We start from the raw sequence: 22,679 nt of genomic DNA on the forward strand, positions 1-22,679 counted from the left end.
CGGCGCACTCGGGACCCCGGCCCACCCAGGTGCCACCGCAAACGCCGCCCTCCGTCCCCTCGCGGATCTGTTTCCTGGGAGCGCTGAAAAGGCTTTCAAAATACTAAATGCAACTGACATCTTTTTCTGAGTTGAAAACAAACAAAACCTCTGAAAATACAGAGCAGAAAATCCCGTAACCGCTTCCCGCGAGTTCCCAAGCCCCACCCCCACGTTCTCGCCGGCTCAAGTTAGGCCCTGCACAGGGCGGTGGGAGGGGCGGCGTATGCCCGCTGACGCTACGGGGCTAGACTGCGCAGGCGCGGGGCGGGCTCGCGAGGGAGTCGCGCGCCGCTCACTTCGCGCGGGAGTGGGGCGCCGGAGCGTTGGAGCTGCAGGTCTGTGGGAACGGAATCCACAGCCAGGAAGAGAGGCAGCCAGGATGGCGACACCGAGCAGGAAAACGTCCACCCCAAGTCCCCTGGCCCCCAAGAGAGCTTTCCCGAGAGACCCCTCGTCGGAAGTCCCGAACAAGAAAAAGAGTTCGGCCCCACCGGCGGCGCCGCCGCCGCCACTGCCGCTGCAGTCGTCCGGGCCTTTCGTGGAAGGCTCTATCGTCCGCATCGCGATGGAGAACTTCCTGTGAGTGGCCGGAGGCCGTGCCGCGGCGGAGGAGGCGAGCGGGCCCGCACACTGGGCCGCGGGCTGAGTGCGTGCGGGGGCGGGTGGGTGGATGTGTGCTTGGCTTGTGCGTCTGACAGTAAATTCTTGCCGGGATTGCCGTGAGGATATTTACTTGTGGGCCGTGGAGATCGACGTGTGTGTTGATGCGGTAGGTGTGTGTTGCGGTTTTTAAATTCTTAATGCCAACGTTGTTTGAAGGCGTCATATGGCGGGCCGTGGAAGTAGTAGGAATTAGATCTTCGCCCGCTGGGAGTCGCGGCCTAGAGAAGTAGGACATAATCTGTAATTCACAAAACTATGCGTTCTGGGAACTTAGAGGCTGCAACAGTTAAATCAGAGCGGCAGTGATGCTGCGGCAGATACGTGAGGAGTAGGCAGTTGCCAGGTGGACAAAGATGGTGAAGGTTGTTCTGGATGGAGGTTGAAATATACAGGAACATTGAGCCTTACTCTCAGTTGTTGCGCCTCCCAACAGACCCTTGACTCCTTGAAATCTGGGTTTCTTCCCTGGTTCCTTTCTTACCCTTCAGACAACTAACCATAATACTTCAGAATTGAGTAAATATGTTCTAACACAAATACCGTGTATCCGTTTAGTACCTTGCTGTTCGTTTGATCAAGGTCTGTTTTGTTTTTTGGTTTTTTTTTTAAAGCTTGCACAGAGTGGTGTAGGGAAAACAGAATTGCAGTAACAATAGGGACATTTTTTTTTTCCCAAGAATCTGTCATGTGCCAGGTATAGAAGTAGGTGCTTTATTTACACAGTGCCCTCATTCATTCCTCATAACAACTCTTTATATCACCTCCATAGATAAGCTTAGACAGGTTAATTTGCCGACGTTTACACAGCTAATAAGTAGCTGAATTGCTGTTTGAATCCACATCAGGAAAGATAAATATAATTAAATGAAGTACCTGCCATAATAATGTATATGCATCATGATGCCGTGCGGGCACAAAGGATGAAATGATTAATTTCGTCCACAGTTGTGAGAAGGGCTTTGTACTGGGGGTTATGAAAGTCTTAAAAGAAGGGAAGAGCAAGGAACTGCCTGAAACAGTTTGCTATATTTGGGAAATTTCCAGTATTTTAGTATGGCTAGGACATAGGATGTGAGCTAGTATGTGGACAGAGTAGATACTGAAGATGTAGACAGATGTTGAGGGTCTGTGTTTCCTTTGCTGAGGAATTCCAACTTTATCCTGTAGGCAGCCAGGATGCATTTTAAGCAGGGCATGACATGTGATTTATATTACTTTGGAAGCAGTGCGAAGGATGATTTAGAAAGGGTGCAAGATTGGAGGCAAGAAGGCTTTTACAATATGAAGGCAGAGATGATTGATTAGGGTTTGAACCTAGCAGTGGGAAGTAGGATCAGAAAGAAGAGACTTGACAGGATTTGGCTGCAGATTAATTGTGAGGCATGAGGGTAAGGGAGGAATGGAGCATTTTTCTCAAGTCTCTGCCTTGGCTAATTGGTCATATATAGTGCTATGCAGAAGAAGGAGCAATTTGGGGAGGATAATAATAAATACCTTTTGGATCCTGTGAATTGAAGTTTCCTGTGGGACATCTTAAAGATCTTTTATAGTCAGTAGTTTTAAGGGTTTGGAGCTTACAGGAAAATGTGAGAGGTGAGAGACTTGAGAATCATGCATATAGGTGATTGTTGAAATTGCAGAAATGGTTGAGATTGCCCAAAAGGGAATATAAATAGGAATAGAAGGCTGAGTACAGTGTCCTGAAGGAATGCCAACATTTAAGGGCGAGCAGAAGAACTCACAGACTAAGAAGGAACTGTTCAGGGAAGTAAGAGGAGAACCGTGGGAGAGTATTATCAAAGAAGCCAAGGAAAAAGAGCGCTTCAAAAATATCATCTGCTACATTGAAGTCAGATAACAGGACAGAAAAGAACCTGCTGCATTTAGCAGTTAGGAAGTCTTTGACACTTTGAAGTAGTGGAAGCAGAAAACTTTGCAGTCATAGAAGAATGAATGAGTGTGAGGAAGTAAAGCTTGGATGTGAAGAGGAGAAAGAAAAGGTAGCTGGAAAGTGCAGAACTAGGGGAGGTTTTGTTTATTTTTACAATGAGAGGACTTTGAATTTTAGGAATGAAGTAGGAAGAGTAGGCTTAGAGAACCGAAATGGCCTGGAAGAGGGTAGCCAAGGGAAGGATTCCTGGTAGTTAACCAAGTCGAATGGGATCGAGAGTGGGGGGAGAGATTCCTAGGCAGAAGGAATAGCATGTGAAAAGGCTTGGAGAAGGAAGCATAAGATAGTCAAGAAACTGAAAGAAATTCATTATAGTTAGAATTTAGAGGCCTTATTAGAGAATAGGGGAAGGAGATAGAAAGTAGAAAACAATGAGCTAGAGCTAAGTTATGAAGGGTCCTATTTTTTTTTCTTTTTTTTTAAACTTTATGTATGTATGTATGAACATCTGGCTGTGTTTGGTCTTCGTTGCTGCGTGCGAGCTTTCTTTAGTTGCAGCGAGCGGGGGCTACTCTTCGTTGCAGTGCACATGCTTCTCATTGTGGTGGCCTGTCTTTGTTACGGAGCACAGCCTCTAGGAGTGTGGGCTTCAGTAGCGTGGCACATGGGCTCAGTAGTTGTGGCTCGCGGGCTCTAGAGTGCAGGCTCAGTAGTTGTGGTTCACAGGCTTCGTTGCTCCACGGCATGTGAGATCTTCCCAGACCAGGGCTCAAACCCATGTCCCCTGCATTGGCAGGCAGATTCTTAACCACTGCGCCACCAGGAAAGTCCTTCTTTTTCTTTAAAACAAGTTATTTCAGATTTGCTTGTCTACCAACATGATTTGGTGATTGATTGGATGATGGGTGGGTGGGTAGTGCAGATAGAGGTGAAGGAGATGGTAAGAATCAAAGATGATGCAAAACTAATGCCTAGGTTTCTGACTTGGGCAGTGGGATGAATGATGATATCCTTCACTAAGAGACTATAAGAGTGGTTTTAGATGGGAAAGATGGTGGGTTTAATTTTGAATGTGTTAAGTTTGAGGTGACTCTATCCAAATAGAGTTCTTGAGGTGGGAATTTCATTTATATAGGTCATCTGGACTGACTTTAAGCATGTAGATGCTACCTGAGGCCATGGAGAATACATGAGGTACTAGGCAAAGTATGTAGACTGAGAAGAGGGTGGGCCTCTGACGTTAGCTCTTTCAGAGCGAGCTCAGAGCAAAGGGAACTCACAAAAAGGGCATTCCCAGTAAACATATTAGAAAGGTTTCTTAAAATGCAGAGGCTTTATTTTGTTTTTGGCAATTTTTCCTGTTTATAATATTTGTGTGTATAGTATAGGCCAGAAGTTCTCATGCTTTTTCCCGTTGTATTTATTGTTTGCTTAAATACCAGTTGCATCACTGTTTTAGTAAGACAGTCACACAGAGATTTCACAGCAGGAAATTCCAGTATTAATAGAATGGGGCTTCATGTGTTGGGATTAAGAAGTTCCAAGTCAGATACTTTTCCAGATGTCTGAAATTCCCAAACTAGTTTTATTTTAGCCTATGTAAAGGGTTGCTTTAAAACTCAGCTGTTACTAGAATAAAGCTTCTGAAAAGATAGATAGGTGCTGTACAGAGATGTGGGGTTGGAAACCTGCCAGAAAATACCTCTCTTTACCACCTGTATTTATTTTATTACCACCTGGCATTTCAGAATTGTTAATTTGTTTGAGTATTAAAGTTAAAGTGTGCTTGGTTAAATTATTTAAATACTTAGCAGGTTAGTAGCAGGCTAAGGTTTTTTTTTACTCTTGGGGAATTAGTTGGCAGCTAACTGAAACCCTGTGGGAACAGGACATTATTTATGGGTTCCAATTCAGAGTACTCAAAGACAAGGTAGAAGGATATGTGAGTCAGAGTCCGCTTCACATTTTGCCGTAGCTGTCCCTGAGTACTAATACGGGTTACATGCTACTGTTGCATGTAGAGTGCAGGACAGCATGCTGCTTTCTAGTATGAGGGAATGTTACAGAAGTGCTTGGTGATGATGCACTCTTGTTTCCTCCCATAGGAATAAAATTTACTTGAATTTGTACTAAAAATAGATCCTTTGGTGAATGGCAGCATATTAAAGGAATTGGATGTTATTTTTTTAAGTAATAATAAAAATTAAACTATTGGCTTGATATATCTTCAGTTTTCTAATTAGAATAAAAATAATTTGGTTGACTATGAGAAGTTGCTAGTAAGCATTTTAATTCAAGAGAAATATAAACGTAAAATCCACAGATTTAGTATGAGCCATGGCTTCACTTACATATAATTTGGATAAAAATTATCTTATTTGTATAGTAACTTTGATGTACTCTCTCATGTATTGTAATTATTAAAGAGTAAATAGTATCAAACTTTGCTTTATTCAGCAGACTTAATATTTGAAAAAAAGCACATGAAGTCTTATTTTCCTATGAATGTTCTTATTTTAGATATACATTATCACTTCTTCATTTCTCCCACTGACAGATTTTTTTCCCTCTAGTTTATTAACAACCTATAAATTAACCTTACATTAAATTTGTAAGGTTAGGTGGTTTTTAAAAGAATTTGAGGAAGCCTGTAGATAATGATAAGGGTAAAAGAAGAAAATGTGCTTTGGTAAGAAAATATTCTTCACTTCTTATCTCTGCTTAGTAATGTCACCTCTTTATAATTTAGAACATATGATATCTGTGAAGTATCTCCTGGGCCCCACTTGAATATGATTATTGGAGCCAATGGAACAGGGAAGTCCAGCATCGTGTGTGCCATTTGCCTTGGATTAGCAGGCAAACCTGCTTTCATGGGACGGGCAGATAAGGTGAGTTAACATATGTACGTTTTAACAGAATTCAAAGCCATGAATTGCTTTTAGTCACAAATCAATTTCTATATCTCCGTTCCTTGAGTATAGCAAATGTGTTGTGCTTGAATATAAATAATGAAGTTGGCAGGGACACTGTGGGGAGATTTCCATTTCCAGAAGTAGTGTGCACTATATACCTAGAGAATTCTCCAAGTATGTAACACCTGCAACCTTAGAAATAGTGTAAAATCTATCTTTTTAAATGTATTGCTGGGCTTGTGGAAAGGCGAAGTAAGTTTACAAAAGGCACAAACAAAGTAGTTTGGATCTAAAGATTTCTGCAAGCTCTGGCGTTGTTTACCCAGGGGTATTTGCTTTACCTTGCACCCTAAAGCCTGGCTTTGAATTGGTTGCATAGGATTGGGGGTCCTGAAGGTGCAGAAGGGTTAGTAGATAAAACTAGAAGCCAAGCACTTCATGTAGCAGAAGAAAAAAAAAATCACAAAGTGGGACAGTGAGGTTACTTATCTCATTGTTAGCTGTGAATACAGTAGATAAAAAAAGAAAATCTTCCAAACAAGTCATAACACATACATTGTAATTTTAGTTTAAAGTGGTCCCAGTTAGTAACATCTCTCTTCTGGCAGAAGCAAATGCAAATCCTCTGAGGGAAAATACCTTCAATCCAGTCCTCAACATAAAGCTCTAAGAAATTCATGAATCCATACCTTAAAAAAAATGACAAAGCATAGGAGGAAATGAATCACCAAAAATGAGAGCTAACAAAAACAACAGACTATACAATCAGACCTACAAAACTTGTAGATACAGAATGTAAACTAGGAATACTTAATTTATTTAAGGAACTGAAAGAAGGTTGCAAGTATAACAAAGGAATAAGTAACAAAAAAGATCAGGTAAATTTGAATCAAATAGAACATAAAGAAATAACAGTACATGGGAGAGAAACTTGATGGACAGGTAAAACAACAAAGCAGACATATTTGAGAATTTGTGAACCAAAATACTTGACAGTTTTTCTAAAAATGCAATATAGAGATAAAGTGAGAAAAAAGTATGAAATAAAGATTGTGACCTGATAGTTAATGGACTAAGGAAGAGGCAATATTCAAGAAAGAATGACTAAGAATTTTCCAGAAATGTTGAAAAACTTGAATCCTCAGATTCAAGATACGTAATGTATCCCAGACAGGGTAAATGAAAGAAATACACAAATAGACACATGGTAGTAAATTCCAGAATACCAAACATAGTAGTAATATGGTCTCAGAATGGGAACAGAGGGGGAAAGAAAAGAACAGTTTGAGATGCTCATAAAGAAACTTTGAAAGTATATAATTTAGGAAGAAGGAAAATGATACCAGAAGGAAGTCTGAGAGGTAAGAAGAAATGGTGAGCAAAAAAATGGTAAACATGTAGGGAAGTAAACTGTGTAAAATAATACTAATGTCTCATTTGTCAAGTTTTTAAATCAAAGAAGATTGTACTAAATGTTGTCCTTCCTGGACAACAGGAAGGAAGTGATCATAGTTGAAGTATTCTTTGAATTTGTATTGTTGGGAGGAAGTTAAGATAATTGGTTAGCTTCAGAGTTTATTAAGCTAAATATGCATGTTAAAATTTCTAGGGTAAGCCAGTAAAAAAATTGAAATATATAACCTCCAAACAAGAAAGGTTAAAGTAGGAAGAGAGAAGTAGAGAAAAAATAACCACTGCCCAAACAACCCAGAAGGAGTCTCAAGAAAGGAGGAGGAAGAGAAAAGAAAGAGAAATATAGAAAAGGATATTATTAAAAAACATAAAAAAGATAGTGGAAATACATTCACAATAATAATAAATGCTCTACATTCTTGTTAAATGAGAAAGTCAGAGTAGATAAATAAAACAAAGTTCAGTTCTGTTTTGTTGACAATAAGCATATCTAAAATAAAAAACTACGGAGAAATTGAAAGTAAAAGGATGAAAAAATACATACCAGGCAAATATTATACAAAAGAAAGTAGGTGTAGCTGAACTTATACCAGGCAAAATAGAATGTAAAGGAAAAAAGAACTTTTAGAGATAAAGATGGTCATTAAATATTGATGAAAGTTTCAGTTCAGCAGGAAGATAATTCACCTCCCAACTTAAATTCACATTATCTAGTTACAAAATATATAAGCACAATCACAGAGTTCTTAAAGACAAGTTAACAGCTCCAGAATTATAGTGGAAGAGCTAGTGGTAATCAATAGATCCAATCAGATAAAAAATTAATAAGAGTATAGAAGGTATGAACAACAGTTAGATTGAACTGATGGACATGTTGTAAACACTGCACTCAACAATTGGTAGAGCACGCATTCTTTTTAAGCAAAAATGGAATATTTCTTAAAATTAACCATAAACTGAGCCATAAAGCAATATCAAAAATTTCAAAGAATTGCTACCACATAGACTATGTTCTCTGACCACAGTGCTATTAAGATAGAAATAATAAAGAAGATAACTAAAATTTTCCCATTTGTTCAGAATGAAACATGTACTTCTATATTATACACAGGTCAAAGAAGAAATTTTAATAGAAACTGAAAAGTAAGAGCAGAAATTAATAAAATACTAAACAATGATTCAGTAGGAACCACAAAACTAAACTTTTCAAAAGTACTATTTAAATCAGTAACTTCTGGGGACAGGGAGAGAAAGGAAGAAAAAAATATAAGGAATGGCAAAAAGTAATAGTTAAGATATGTTATATTGTGATCCAGAAAACCCCCAAATTTAAGTGGTTTAAATACGCAAAAGGTTAATTCTTGCTGCTTATCCAGTGTAGGCCCTTTGTGGCCACTTAGGTACTTTAGCCTTATAGAATCTTCATTTCAGTATATACAGTTTACCCTTGGAGAATGCAGGTTTGAACTGCGCAGGTCCACTTATATGTGAATATTTTTCAATAGTAAATATGTATGTTCAGCTCATATTTCATTGGACAAAGCATGTCATGAAGCCATAACTTGGATCAGAGAGAAAGAGCAAGTGCAGTCCTTTGCTTGAAAGGAGAATCAGAATATTCACGAACTGCCCTGATGACTACCACAAGGGCGTTACAAGAATGCAGCAGAGGTTTGAAAGATTATATAAGAATATTATGAGATGGCTTCCCTGGTGGCGCAGTGGTTGAGAATCTGCCTGCCAATGCAGGGGACACGGATTCAAGCCCTGGTCTGGGAAGATTCCACATGCTGCGGAGCAACTAGGCCCGTGAGCCACAACTACTGAGCCTGCGCGTCTGGAGCCTGTGCTCCGCAACAAGAGAGGCCACGATAGTGAGAGGCCCGCGCACCGCGATGAAGAGTGGCCCCCGCTTGCCGTAACTAGAGAAAGCCCTAGCACAGAAACGAAGACCCAACACAGCAATCAATCAATCAATCAATCTTTAAAAAAAAAAAAAAAAAAAAAGAATATTATGAGAATCATTATGCCACTCAAGTTTAAATTTTTAAAAAGTTGTAACTATAAATGTTTCTACAACTACTTAAATTATCAAAGCTGACTAAGTAGAAAAGATAAATAAGCTGGTAAATTTTTTCTCAGAGAGAAAGACAAAGACAATTGTGGATTAGTCCTAATAGCAGTAAGTTTCTGTTTTACACAGAGAATGTGACCCTAGGTACCCAAATCAATCAAGGGTAGAATGAAAAAATTACAAGCCCGTCTCGCTCATGAATCTAGAAGCAAAAATCACACACAAAAAAGAAACTTTAGCATTTTGAATTTAATAATACATAACATATCATGACCAAATTGAATTTATTCAAGGAGTGAGAGTTGTGCTATGTTAATTTTTTCCTAATAATCAACCACATTTTAAAGGAGAAGAACTCCATGGTCATCTTAGTAGACAGAGAAAAAGCATTCAGTTAAATTCCACAGTAATGTATGATTAAAAGCTCTTAGCAAACTAGGAATAGAAGGGACCTTTATTAATTTCACAAAAGATATCTCTGAAAATGTACAGCAAGTTCAGGAGCAAGTCAAGGTTACCTACTACCATTACTATTGAACATTGTACTGGCAGCTCTAGGTAGAACAGAAAAGATACATGTTGGAAAGAAAGAAAACTGTCATTCACAGATTATATGAGTGTCTGCATAAAAACCACAGAGAAACTCCAGATAAGCCTCCTGATGGATCAATATGCAAATTTATCAGGATTACTAGATATAAGATTGTATAACACAGACACTGAATCTGTAGCCACCTTGATCTTGGACATCCTAACCTTCAGATTTGTGAGAAATAAATGTTAAAGGCACCCAGTCTGTGGTATTTTTGTTATAGAAGCCCAGACTAAGGCAAGGACCTTTTTACATTCTTTAACTTACTGAGGAGTCCAAAGCCTTTTGTTTCTGTGAGTTATATCTATTGATTAGAATTAATAATAAACTTAAAAATAATTATCAGATTAGAAATAAAAACTGAGACCCCCCCCCGAAAAAAGTTGTATAACAAAAATCAATTGCATTTCTATATACTAACAAAGAACAGAAAATGCAATTAAAAATGGACATTATAGCCACAAAAGTACAAGTTTCATAGCAGTAAATTAATAAAAGACGTGTAAGACCTATATGCAGAAATTACAATTTTTATTTAAAAACATTGAAGTTTAGAGAGATGCACTGTATTAATGGACAAGAAGATCTAATATAAAAATGTCATTCTTCTACATATTCATTGTCATTCCAGTCAAAATCCCTATACTGTCTATACAAATTACAAGCTGACTCTAAAATTTAGGTGGAAGAACAAAGGGCCAAAAATAGTTAAGATACTTCTAAAGAAATAGGACAAAATGGAAAAACTTGCCTATCAGATATCAAGACAATACAAAATTACAGTAAATTAAGACATTGTGGTATTGGTGTAGGATAGACTAGTGTGATGTGACAGAATAAAGAGCCGAGATACAAAGCCATGATTAGTAAAAACTTGATTTATGACAGAACTGACATTGTGGATGAGTGGAGAAGAGATGAATAAATAGTACTGAGACAATTGGTTATCGGTATAGGAAAAAATGAAATTGAGTCCTTTCCTCACACTTTAACAAAAATCAGTTCCAGATAGATTAAAGATCTAAATGTGATTGACCAGAAAGTTTCTAGAAAAGATTGGTAGTAGAAGAAAATACCTTTGTGACTTCAGGTTAAAGAAGAATTTCTTAAACAAAAATATAGACTGCAAAGGAAAGGTTGATAAATTCAACTACAGTAAAATTAAGGAACTTTTTTGTTCATCAGAAGACACCTTGTAGAGAAAAGACTAGTCACAAATGAGAGAAGGTATATATAGCACATATAACAAGATTGGTATCCAGACTACATAATCAAAATAATGGCAACTCAAGATAAATGAGCAAAAGATATGCTCAGATGTCTCACAGAAGAGGCACCCCAAACAGCCAGTAAATACATGAAAATATGCTCAGCTTCATTAATTATCAGAGAAACACGAATTAACCCTGGCATGGTATATCCATTAGACTCACAAAAACTCTTGTGGTGCCATGTGGCTTATAAGGATATAAAGCAGTGGGAACTCTGATGCATTCTTGGTGGGAATATGAATTTGTACACCCCCTTGGAAAATATGGCATTACCTAGTAAATCTGTAAATGCCTATATCCAGTCCCTCAAAAATTCTACTTCTAGGTACCTTAGTAAGCTTGTGTCCATTTATACTAGGTGAAATTATGGAAATATTTATAGAAGTATTGTTTGCAATAAATTCTAGTATAGTCAAATAAAATTGAATATTATATGACAGTAAAAGCAAACTTTGGCTCATTGGTTAAATCTCAAAAACATAATTTTTTTTTTTTTAATTTATTTTATTTTTGGCTGTGTTGGGTCTTCGTTTCTGTGCGAGGGCTTTCTCTAGTTGCGGCAAGTGGGGGCCACTCTTCATCGCGGTGCGCGGGCCTCTCAGTGTCGCGGCCTCTCTTGTTGCGGAGCACAGGCTCCAGACGCGCAGGCTCAGTAGTTGTGGCTCACGGGCCCAGTTGCTCCGCGGCATGTGGGATCTTCCCAGACCAGGGCTCGAACCCGTGTCCCCTGCATTGGCAGGCAGATTCTCAACCACTGCGCCACCAGGGAAGCCCCTCAAAAACATAATTTTAAGGAAAAATGCCATCACAGAAAAATACATGTAATGTGAATTTGTTTCTGGAATGGTCAAATATATATTTAATATTTGGAGATTTATACAGTAAAAATAAAAGCGAAAGAATTATCAGCAAATCAATTTAGAGATTACATTTGTCGAGAGAGAAGGCCGTAATTGGCGTGAGTTAAGGAATGTCAGATACACTGGTAGTGATCAGTTCCTTAAATAGGTAGATACATGGTTGTTTTGTTATTTCTTAAACAGTGCATGAAGTTCGTATTTACTGTTTGGTATGTATTTCACATAAAAAATGTTTTAAAAAGAAAGTCTAGGGGCTTGGCTTCCCTGGTGGCGCGGTAGTTAAGAATCCACCTGCCAATGCAAGGGACATGGGTTCGATCCCTGGTCTGGGAAGATCCCACATGCCGCAGAGCAACTAAGCCCGTGCACCACAACTACTGAGCCTGCGTGCCACAATTACTGAAGCCCACGCACCTAGGGCCCGTGCTCCACAACGAGAGAAGCCACCGCAATGAGAAGCCCACACACCGCAACAAAGAGTAGCCCCTGCTCACTGCAACTAGAGAAAGCCCATGTGCAGCAACGAAGACCCAAAGCAGCCAAAAATAAATAAAACAAATTTTTTTAAAAAAGTCTAAAAGTTGAGTTGTTACTTCACTGTAAAATATTTTTAAAACTTGAAATGATTCATTTTTCTAAAACTGTTGTAAATATTGCAATATTATCAAAATGATATTACAGGTTTCTTAGCCAGGCTTAAAATTTAATGTAGGTTACAAGATTGAGTTATATACCCCTTATGATTATAAATAACCTATTCAAAATATGATTTTTTTAATGCTCTGTGGGAGGCATTTATGAGGTAGAGAAGATACTGTTTTATTAATGATTGGCTTTGTTACCTTAGTCACTTGTCTGGAACTCAGTTTTTCTTTATTTCAAAGAACAGGGGTTGGAGTAGATAATTTCCAAGGACCGACTCAGATTTTTATAAATATTGATACGTAGTTTTGTCTGTTTTGTGACCGCACCGCCCACTGCTCGGCTTGTGGGATTTTAGTTCCCTGACCAGGGATCGAACCCCGGCCGCTGGCAGTGAACGCACAGAGTCCTAACCACTGGACCGCCAGGGAATTCCTGATATGTAATTTTCAGAAATCATTTATTAAATCCTTATCTCTGTGTAATGGTCTGCTGGATTGTACTCCAAGGGCTGTATGGTCAGAATGGATTGGGCTGTAACAATATTCACCAATCTTCTATTTATTTGTGTCATAAAGAAGACACATTTCTCCTCACCCTTGAGTGGTAGGCTTTTTAAAGGAAGCTGTGGAGTGCAGTGCAGTGTTTCTTAGATGACAGATTGCAGACCTTTGTGTATCCATAGATGTGTTTAGCAAAACTTTTTAGTGTTGTATTTCTATTTAAATGCTAACATAAAAATTTAGTACAAGCATGTTCTGTACCACCTGTACGGATACTTTATAATAAAAACTTCCTCCTGATCTTTTCTTCCATTTGGTACCAAGTATTTTAATTGTTGCAAGCTAATGAGCAGTCGACCCACTCCTACAAAAATGCCATTGTTTTCCCTATCTGTGAAGAAACTGAAACAGAAGTTAAGTAACCTGGTTAAGGTCAAACAGCTTGTATATGGCAGACTTGAGATTTGAACTAGACATGGTAAAGCCTGTACTCTTGATCATTTAGCTGTACTTTCTTGTTACAGGAACAGGCTTTTTCATATTTCTGGGTTTCAGTTTCATAATCTATAAAATGGATATAACATATAGCTCATAACTTTGCTCATAAGTATTAAATGAGAAAATTGTATATAAAGTGCTTACCACAGAAACATTTAGTAATGCTTAATAAATGTTAACTGTTGTGGTTATAATTGTCATCATCACTGTCATTGCCACTATTAAAAAGACAATTATTTGCAAGGTGCATTTTCTGCCTTTTTTTAGCTTTACTTACTTATAGTCTAATTTAAGATCCAATCTGATTTTTTTAGGCCCAGGGTCTTTTTTCATACTTATGCTCAAATATATAGGAACTAGCTTAAATATGTCTATTATACTATGTAAATTGTACTTACCTAAATTGTATTTACTATGTGTATTGCTCTTTTTTTTAAGTGCTTGGTGGTAGGTGTATCGTAATTAATAACAGGATGAGTACTTTTAGAGTGATGGTTAATAATATTTAATCTATGCAACTCCATAGAAGTACCCAGAGTCTGGAGCTGGGCTACCTGGGCTCAGATCCTTGCTCTGCACTACTTACTGGCTCTGTCATGAACTTTGTAAGAGGCTATTAGGCACATAGAAGGTTCAGTAAATGGTAACTTAGATGATTACTATCTGTGAGTGAACCAATGGAGGAGTCTAAATCTGGGAAGGGTACAATTAGAAAGTGATGGGAATGAATAGAGTAGTTATTGAAAGAATCTGACAAATAATAATGACTTTGCTAAATTGCTCATTGTTAACCTGGGAATGTCACCACACAGCTCACTTTGTCTTTCTTATATCTTAGGTTGGCTTTTTTGTGAAGAGAGGATGTTCCAAAGGCATGGTTGAAATTGAATTGTAAGTGTTAAAAGCGCTAAAACCACATTTTCCTACATAATTTCTTCGTTTATGTTCATGCTTTCCTGATGACTTTAGTCAAGAGTAATAATACAGTATTATGGCATAGATATTGGGAATAATATTTAAGGATACTTTATCCAGACAAGTAAGTTTTGTTGGTTTTTTGTTTTGTTTTTGGTTTTTTTAATGCATCTTTTTAAAAAAATATTTATTTATTTATTATTTATTTGGGTTGTGCCAGGTCTTAGTTGCGGCAGGCGGGTTCCTTACTTGTGGCATATGGGCTCTTAGTTGCGGTGTGCATGTGGGATCTAGTTCCCCAACCGGGGGTTGAATCCTGGCCCCCTGCATTGGGAACATGGAGCGTTAGCCACTGCGTCACCAGGGAAGTCCCTTAATGCATCTTTTAAAGCCTGAATTGTAAGAACTTTCTTCTGGAAAAATTCTTAAGGAAATTAGAAATTTATGGGAGATAATGAAATAGAAATATACCACTATTAAATATTCATTAAGAAGTTGCAGTATTTTTTAAAAACTTAAGCTTTCTTTTTTCTGATTTTGAAAGCAAAATATTCACTTGTTTAAAAAAAAAAAAATGCAAACAGTGTAGGAGTGTAAAAAGATGAAAGCCTTCTTGCCATAATTCCACTTGCAGAAATGACCACTGTTAGTAGTTTGGTGAACTTCATGTATGGCAGATACTGGGCATTTATGTCACCATTTTCCATTCCCTCCCTCATGGTAGAAATTGATAATTCATTATGGTGTTCTTTTCCCTTAAACCTAGATGTTCTCAGTTTACCACTCTTGGTAGTCATTTCTGATGGATGAGAGTTACTCTTCAAGATGAAACCAGTTGACCATCCTTGGTGCAGATACTTTGTCTTTTATATATGAATATGCACATCCCTTAGGTGGTTTTTAGAGTGTTGTTTTTTGGAGAGTTTATAGAAAGTTATTGAATTTTCTTAGCTGAAATAGCTCTTAAAGATTATCTAATAGCCTTATTTTATAGGAAATGAGGAAGTGATCTTTATTCAAAAATTGTTGAAAATTTTAGAATTTATGTAGAGATGAGAAATAGGCACACATGGAAGAAAACAGTTAAAGAGGTTATACTCAACTTATTAAAATATAATGGTGGTATTTTACTGAAGGATACAAAACCGAGACCTGAATAAATGGAGAAGCATATTATGTTCTAAAAATATAAATTTAGGGCTTCCCTGGTGGCGCAGTGGTTGAGAATCTGCCTGCTAATGCAGGGGACACGGGTTCGAGCCCTGGTCTGGGAAGATCCCACATGCCGCGGAGCAACTGGGCCCGTGAGCCACAACTGCTGAGCCTGCGCGTCTGGAGCCTGTGCCCCGCAACGGGAGGGGCCGCGATAGTGAGAGGCCCGCGCACCGCGATGAAGAGTGGCCCCCGCACCACGATGAAGAGTGGCCCCCACTTGCCGCAACTAGAGGAAGCCCTCGCACGAAACAAAGACCCAACACAGCTAAAAATAAATAAATAAATAAAGTAGCTATTAAAAAAAAATATATATATATATATATAAATTTGTAGTCACCATTAACATGTCAGTCCTTTCCAAGCTAATGTATAAATTTGATATAATTCCAATAAGAGTCTCAACAGGTAGATTTATAAGTTGATTATAAAGTTCATCGGGAAGAATAAACCCAAGAGGTCTTGAAAAGTAGAATCATGAATAAGACATTTATGTAACAGATGTTAAAGTGTAAAATAAGGCTTTTTTTAAAATTTAATTTTTATTTTATATTGGAGTATAGTTGATTTACAATGTTGTGTTAGTTTCAGGTGTATAGCGAAGTCATTCAGTTATACATATACATATATCCATTCTTTTTCAGATTCTTTTCCCATATAGGTTATTACAAAATATTGAGTAGATTTCCCTGTGCTGTACAGTAGGTCCCTGTTGATTATCTGTTTTATATATAGTAGTGTGTATATGTTAATCCCAAACTCCTAATTTATCTCTTTCCAAGTCCCCCACCCCCACCCCACAATCCCAAGTCTGCTTTCGAAATCTGTGAGTCTGTTTCTGTTTTGCAAATAAGTTCATTTGTATCATTTTTTTTAGATTCCACATAAAAGTGATATATGATATTTGTCTTTCTCTGTCTGACTTACTTCACTTAGTATGATTATCTCTAGGTCCATCCATGTTGCTGCAAATGGCATTATTTTATTCTTTTTTATGGCTGAGTAATGTTCCATTGCATATAGGTACCACATCGTCTTTATCCATTTCTCTGTCAATGGACATTTAGGTTGCTTCCATGTTTTGGCTATTGTAAATAGTGCTGCAGTGAACATTGGGGTGCATGTATCTTTTCAAATGTGCATGTATGGTTTTCTCTGGATATATGCCCAGGAGTGGGATGTATGGTAATTGTTGGAGCATATGGTAATTCTATTTTTAGTTTCTTAAGGAACCTACTTACTGTTCTCCATAGTGGCTGTGCCAATTTACATTCCCACCAACAGTGTAGGAGGGTTCCCTTTTCTCCACACCCTCTCCAGCATTTATTGTTTGTTGACTTTTTGATGATGGCCATTCTGACCCGTGTGAAGTGATACCTCATGTAGTTTTGATTTGCATTTCTCTAATAATTAGTGATGTTGAGCTCTTTTCATATGCTTTTTGGCCATCTGTATGTCTTCTTTGGAGAAATGTCTATTTGGATCTTCTGCCCATTTTTTGATTGGGTTGGTTGTTTTTTTGATACAGAACTGCATGAGCTGTTTGTGTATTTTTGGAGATTAATCCCTTGTTGGTCGCTTTGTTTGCAGATATTTTCTCCCATTCTGTGTGTTGTCCTTGCGTTTTGTTTATGGTTTCCTTTGCTGTGCAAAAGCTTTTAAGTTTCATTAGGTCCCGTTTGTTTATTTTTGTTTTTATTTTCATTACTTTAGGAGGTGGGTCCAAAAGAGATACTGCTGTGATTTATGTCAAAGAGTGTTCTTCTGCCTATGGTTTCCTCTAAGAGTTTTATAGTATCTGGCCTTACATTTAGGTCTTTAATCCATTTTGAGTTTATTTTTATATATGGTGTTAGAGAATGTTCTGATTTCATTCTTTTACATGTGGCTGTCTAGTTAATAAAGCTGTTGATAGTATGGTATTCGTACAGAAAATTAGAGGAGCAGAATGGAGAAAATAGGAACAGTTCTAAATGTATATAAGAATTTTTTTTTGAATTTTATTTATTTTTTTATACAGCAGGTTCTTATTAGTTATCCATTTTATACATATTAGTGTATACATGTCAATCCCAATCTCCAAATTCATCACACCACCACCCCCACCCCACCACCACTTTCCCCTCCTTGGTGTCCATACGTTTGTTCTCTACGTCTGTCTCAATTTCTGCCCTGCAAACCGGTTCATCTGTACCATTTTCTAGGTTCCACATACATGCGTTAATATACGATATTTGTTTTTCTCTTTCTGACTTACTTCACTCTGTATGACAGTCTCTAGATCCATCCACGTCTCTACAAATGACCCAATTTCGTTCCTTTTTGTGGCTGAGTAATACTCCATTGTGTATATGTACCACGTCTTCTTTATCCATTCATCTGTCAATGGGCATTTAGGTTGCTTCCATGTCCTGGCTATTGTAAATAGTGCTGCAATGAACATTGGGGTGCATGGGTCTTCTTGAATTATGATTTTCTCTGGGTATATGCCCAGTAGTGGGATTGCTGGGTCATATGGTAATTCTATTTTTAGTTTTTTAAGGAACCTCCATACTGTTCTCCATAGTGGCTGTATCAATTTACATTCCCACCAACAGTGCAAGAGGGTTCCCTTTTCTCCACACCCTCTCCAGCATTTGTTGTTTGTAGATTTTCTGATGATGCGCATTCTAACTGGTGTGAGGTGATACCTCATTGTAGTGTTGATTTGCATTTCTCTAATGATCAGTGATGTTGAGCAGCTTTTCATGTGCTTCTTGGCCATCTGTATGACTTCTTTGGAGAAATGTCTATTTAGGTCTTCTGCCCATTTTTGGTTGGGTTGTTTGTTTTTTTAATATTGAGCTGCATGAGCTGTTTATATATTTTGGAGATTAATCCTTTGTCCGTTCATTCATTTGCAAATATTTTCTCCCATTCTGAGGGTTGTCTTTTTGTCTTGTTTGTAGTTTCCTTTGCTGTGCAAAAACTTTTAAGTTTCATTAGGTCCCATTTGTTTATTTTTCTTTTTATTTCCATTACTCTAGGAGGTAGATCAAAAAAGATATTGCTGTGATTTATGTCAAAGAGTGTTCTTCCTATGTTTTCCTCATAAAAATTTAATTTATTGTAAAGGTGGCAATTTAAGCATCGGGTATAAATTACTCAAATTGAGTTGAAATAATTAGCTGTTAATTTTTAAAATGGATAAATATAGAGCTTTATCAGGCACCCTGTACATAAATAGAATCTCGATGTGTTAAAGGCTGAGTGAAAAAAATATGTAACTTTGAAAATGATAGGAAAAAATGTAGAATATTTTTTAAATCTCAGGAAAGGGAGAGGCCTTTCTAAGTAGAACAGGATAGCCAATAACCATATAAAGGAAGATAGGAAGAGCTCTAAGGAAGAGAAGGCTTTGGTGACTGGAACTACATGGCCTCTGCCAAACCACATGGAAAGCTAGGCTGAGAACAGCAGGTCTCCACTTGAGATAGGCTGGGACCTGGGACCCTTTACCAGAGCACTTGAACCTGGACAAACTTCCCCTGAAACAACAGAATACAAAGAAACTGTAAGGACTAAAAATAACTGCACATATGGCAGTTGGGGCAGTTATGAACAATAAGATACAAAAAAGCCACAAACCAGTTGAGGTGCCAGGAGCAAAAGCAGGGCACTGTGCATAATCCCTGCACAAAGCACCACCAAGGCAGTGGGCAGGTTACCTAAGCTGTACCTCCTGCCCAACCCACGTACCTGCCCCTGTTGTTACCCATTTTAAAGACCCAAGCACTTCCTCTTGTGGAGTGAGCATGGGCACCTGACTCTTGTTTTCACCCCCTTATGCTGCAGCATTAGACCCAATAAAGCCTTGCCTCGAAAAAAATAAACAAATAAAGGAAAATAAGAAATTTAGGCTCCATAGAAATCTAGCTAAATATAATGGTGCCATAGTTAAAAATGAGTGACAGATGGGAGGAAACATTTTCAGTACAGATAGCATGTACATGTCTCAAAATTACCAAAATACCAATGTTTCATCAAGTCAGTAAAAATTATAAACAACTTAATAGAAAATAAGCAAAGAAATTTAATACAAAGTAAATGGCCAGTAAGTATAAAAAGAGGCTACACCTAACTAGTTAGCAAGGAAATCAAGGTGAGGATTCTTTTCTTCTCAGCTTAGAAAATTTTTAAAATAAAATTCAGTCATATGAAGGTATAGGAAAGTGAATCCTGTTGTGCACTGTTTGTGGGAGTATAGGCACTATATCCTATTCGGCAGCATCTATCAAATATTAAATACAAATATTCTTTGGTCCAGTCACTATTGTAGAGATTGATTGCTCATTGACACAAAAGTAGCTTTTTCCTAATTTTAATAATGAAAATTATGAATAACTCAAATGTATATCACCTGATAAATGGGTAAACAGAATGTGATATATCCATACAATGACATTTTATTGAGCCGTAAAAAGGATTGAAGTACTGATAGACCCTATAACATGGGTAAACCTTGAGAAGATAATGCTTGGTGAAAGAAGCCAGACACAAAAGAATACATATTGCATGATTCCATTTATATGAAATGTCCAGAATAAGCAAATCCATAGAGACAGAAAATAGATTAGTGGTAGCTGGGGTATGAGGGGAGGAAAGAATGGGGAGTGATTGGTTTAACAGGTATGGGCTCCTCTTTTGGGAGATGAAAATATTCTGGAATTAGATGGTGGTGATGGTTGCACAACCTTGTGAATGCATTTAAAAACCATTGTTGATACACACAGTCTTTCAACTGTATACCTGAAAATGGTTAAACTAGTAAATTTTATACATTTTACCACCATTTTTTTAAAAACCATCAAATTGTACACTTTAAAATGGTAGATTGTATGATATGTGAATTATATCTCAATTTTAAAAAATACAAGCATACCTCATTTCATTGTGCTTTGCAGATACTGTGTTTTGTTTTTGTTTTTTTACAAATTGAAGATTTGTGGCAACCCCGCATTTTCAAATGATGGTTAACATTTTTTAGGAATAAAGTATTCTTAATTAAGGTAGGTACATTGTTGTTTTATATGTAATGCTGTTGCACACTTAGTAGACTACAGTATAGTATAAACAACTTTTATAAGTACTAGGAAACCGAAAAATTCGTGTGACGCACTTTATCGCAGTATTCACTCTATTGTGGTGGTCTGGAACCAAACCCGCAATGTCTCTGAGGTATGCCTGTTGCCAAAGATACTCCTGGGTTAGCCTTGATACCATTGATGAATCACAATGGTTTCTTAGATATTGAAACTGAAAAAGTATCCTAAGCCAGGTATATTTATAAAATACAGAGGAAGTATTAATATTTAAGTTTCAAAAGTCCATTATGGATGGCTGCAGATCTTAAGCACTCCTGACTTTCTACTCTGAATCACCAAAGCCCAGTTGTCTTCTTAGTTATCTAAAGAGGTTAACTACTTGGTGTGCAGTAGCTACTTGCTCTAATAATCTAACCAGTGACTATTAACCAGAGTTCTGTTACCAAGTCTGGCACAAGGGGAGGTTTCCCTTTCCCCATACTCAACATGGTTATGTTGTGCTCTCTTGTTCCATTAGGGTCCATGTGGCTTTGAGAGTACCAGACATAAAATGGCTCATTATTAGTTGTTGGAATTGTCATTGCTGTTGAACGGATGCATTAACTGACCGCATATCCATTGAAGGCAACGGTGGATAGAATAGTCTCTGACATGCATTTATGCAATCATTTTTCAAATATTTATTAGTTCATTGGGGGATACAGCATTCTGCCATCATGGAATTTATGGTTAGAGGCGAAGAGGAGACATAAACAAATAGATAATAAAATATGTTAGATGGTGATAAGCACTATGTAGAAAAGTAGAGGCAGGAAGAGAACATAGGGAATGCTAGAGTGGAAATTACAGTATTGAATAAGGTGATCAGGAAAGTTCTCACTGAGAAAGTATTTGAACAAAGACTTGAAGAGAATAAGGGGATGAGCATGGAGATATTTGGAGAAACAGCATTTCAGGTAGAGGAATCTGTTAATGCTAAGACTCTGAAGTGGTACCTAGAGTCACTGGATTGCATTGAACAGGAAAAGGTAAGTTCTGAAAATATCAGGGAGGGAGCCAGCTCATAAGGCCTTGTGGACCAATGTAAGGAATTTGCATTTATTTTGAATAAGATGGGAAGCCACCAGGATTTGAGCAGAGAGGTGACATAATCTAACTTAAATTTTAACCAGACCATTTAGGTTGCTGTGTGAAAAATAGAAAACAGAGGCAAAAGCAAGGATACCAATGTAGTGATGAATATAATAACCTTAAGAGAAATTAAAATAGCTTGGGATTTGCTCACAAATTGAATATAGGGTGTGAAAGAGAGGCATCAAAGAGGACATGTACATATATAGATAATCTGGCATGCTTAAGAGTGGAGTTTCTGTTAGCTGAGGTAATGAAACCTGCATCAGTATGTTTTAGGGTAAGATCAGAAGCTCATTTTGGAGTAAATTATATTTCATCAAATTAAGATGGCAGTATTTGTAAAATGCAGCTTCCAATTGAACTATGACACGGTTTGAAATGCGCAACCCAGTTTCAGAAATGTTAAGATGGAAAAGAACAATAACAAAAACCGATGCTTTTCAGGGTCAGTAAAATACAGAGTAAAGTTTGAGATGCCTATATAGCCATTCAGGTAGAAATGTTGAATGGGCAATTGGATTTTTTAACCTGTCGTTTGGCGAGAAGTCTGGGCCAAAGATAATGCATTTGGGGAGTTGGCAGTAGGGTGATTGAAATCTCCAAGGGAGAAGATACAAAGCAAAGAAGTCTAAGAGCTAGACCCTGTTGTACTGCAGCATTTAGAGGCTGAATATAGGGAAAGGAAACTGGGAGGAATGCTAGTGAGTCAGAAGAATATAGTACCTGGAAAGCAGTACTTTGAATGGCTCGATGGCTTGAGGAGGAGGGAGTGATATGTGTCCAGTGTTGCTGATAGGTCGAGTAAAATGAAGACAAAGAACTTAAATTAGATTTAGCTCATTTTAGGCCTTGGCAAGGTTTAGGGGAGGTGGTGCTTTTATTTATTTCTGTTGAATGTTCAGGAAAGGCCTGTTGAGAATATTCATGAGTTGAGAACTAAATGAGAACCATAAGAACTGGGAGTAGAGTA

The 22,679-nt window shown here is 37.7% G+C and overlaps 1 protein-coding gene across 5 annotated transcripts in view; it reads left to right on the top strand.

Moving 5' to 3' along the window:
* Window positions 1-320: 320 nt before the first annotated feature.
* Window positions 321-22,679, top strand: part of SMC5 (structural maintenance of chromosomes 5) — a 96,477-nt gene continuing 74,118 nt past the window's right edge. For 2 of the 5 annotated variants that reach the window (XM_082403646.1, XM_082403647.1), the window contains exons 1-3: window positions 322-621; window positions 5,346-5,487; window positions 14,203-14,255. In XM_082403646.1, the coding sequence (XP_082259772.1) occupies window positions 422-621; window positions 5,346-5,487; window positions 14,203-14,255 (395 nt within the window). In that variant the 5' untranslated portion in view covers window positions 322-421. Of the gene's footprint in view, window positions 622-701; window positions 812-5,345; window positions 5,488-14,202; window positions 14,256-22,679 lie in introns of those variants that run through there. The other 3 variants (XR_014247837.1, XM_082403648.1, XM_082403649.1) reach the window with 3 other exon arrangements.

Source organism: Balaenoptera borealis (assembly GCF_965194805.1).
Source record: "Balaenoptera borealis genome assembly, chromosome: 8".
NCBI classification, from domain to species: domain Eukaryota; kingdom Metazoa; phylum Chordata; class Mammalia; order Artiodactyla; family Balaenopteridae; genus Balaenoptera; species Balaenoptera borealis.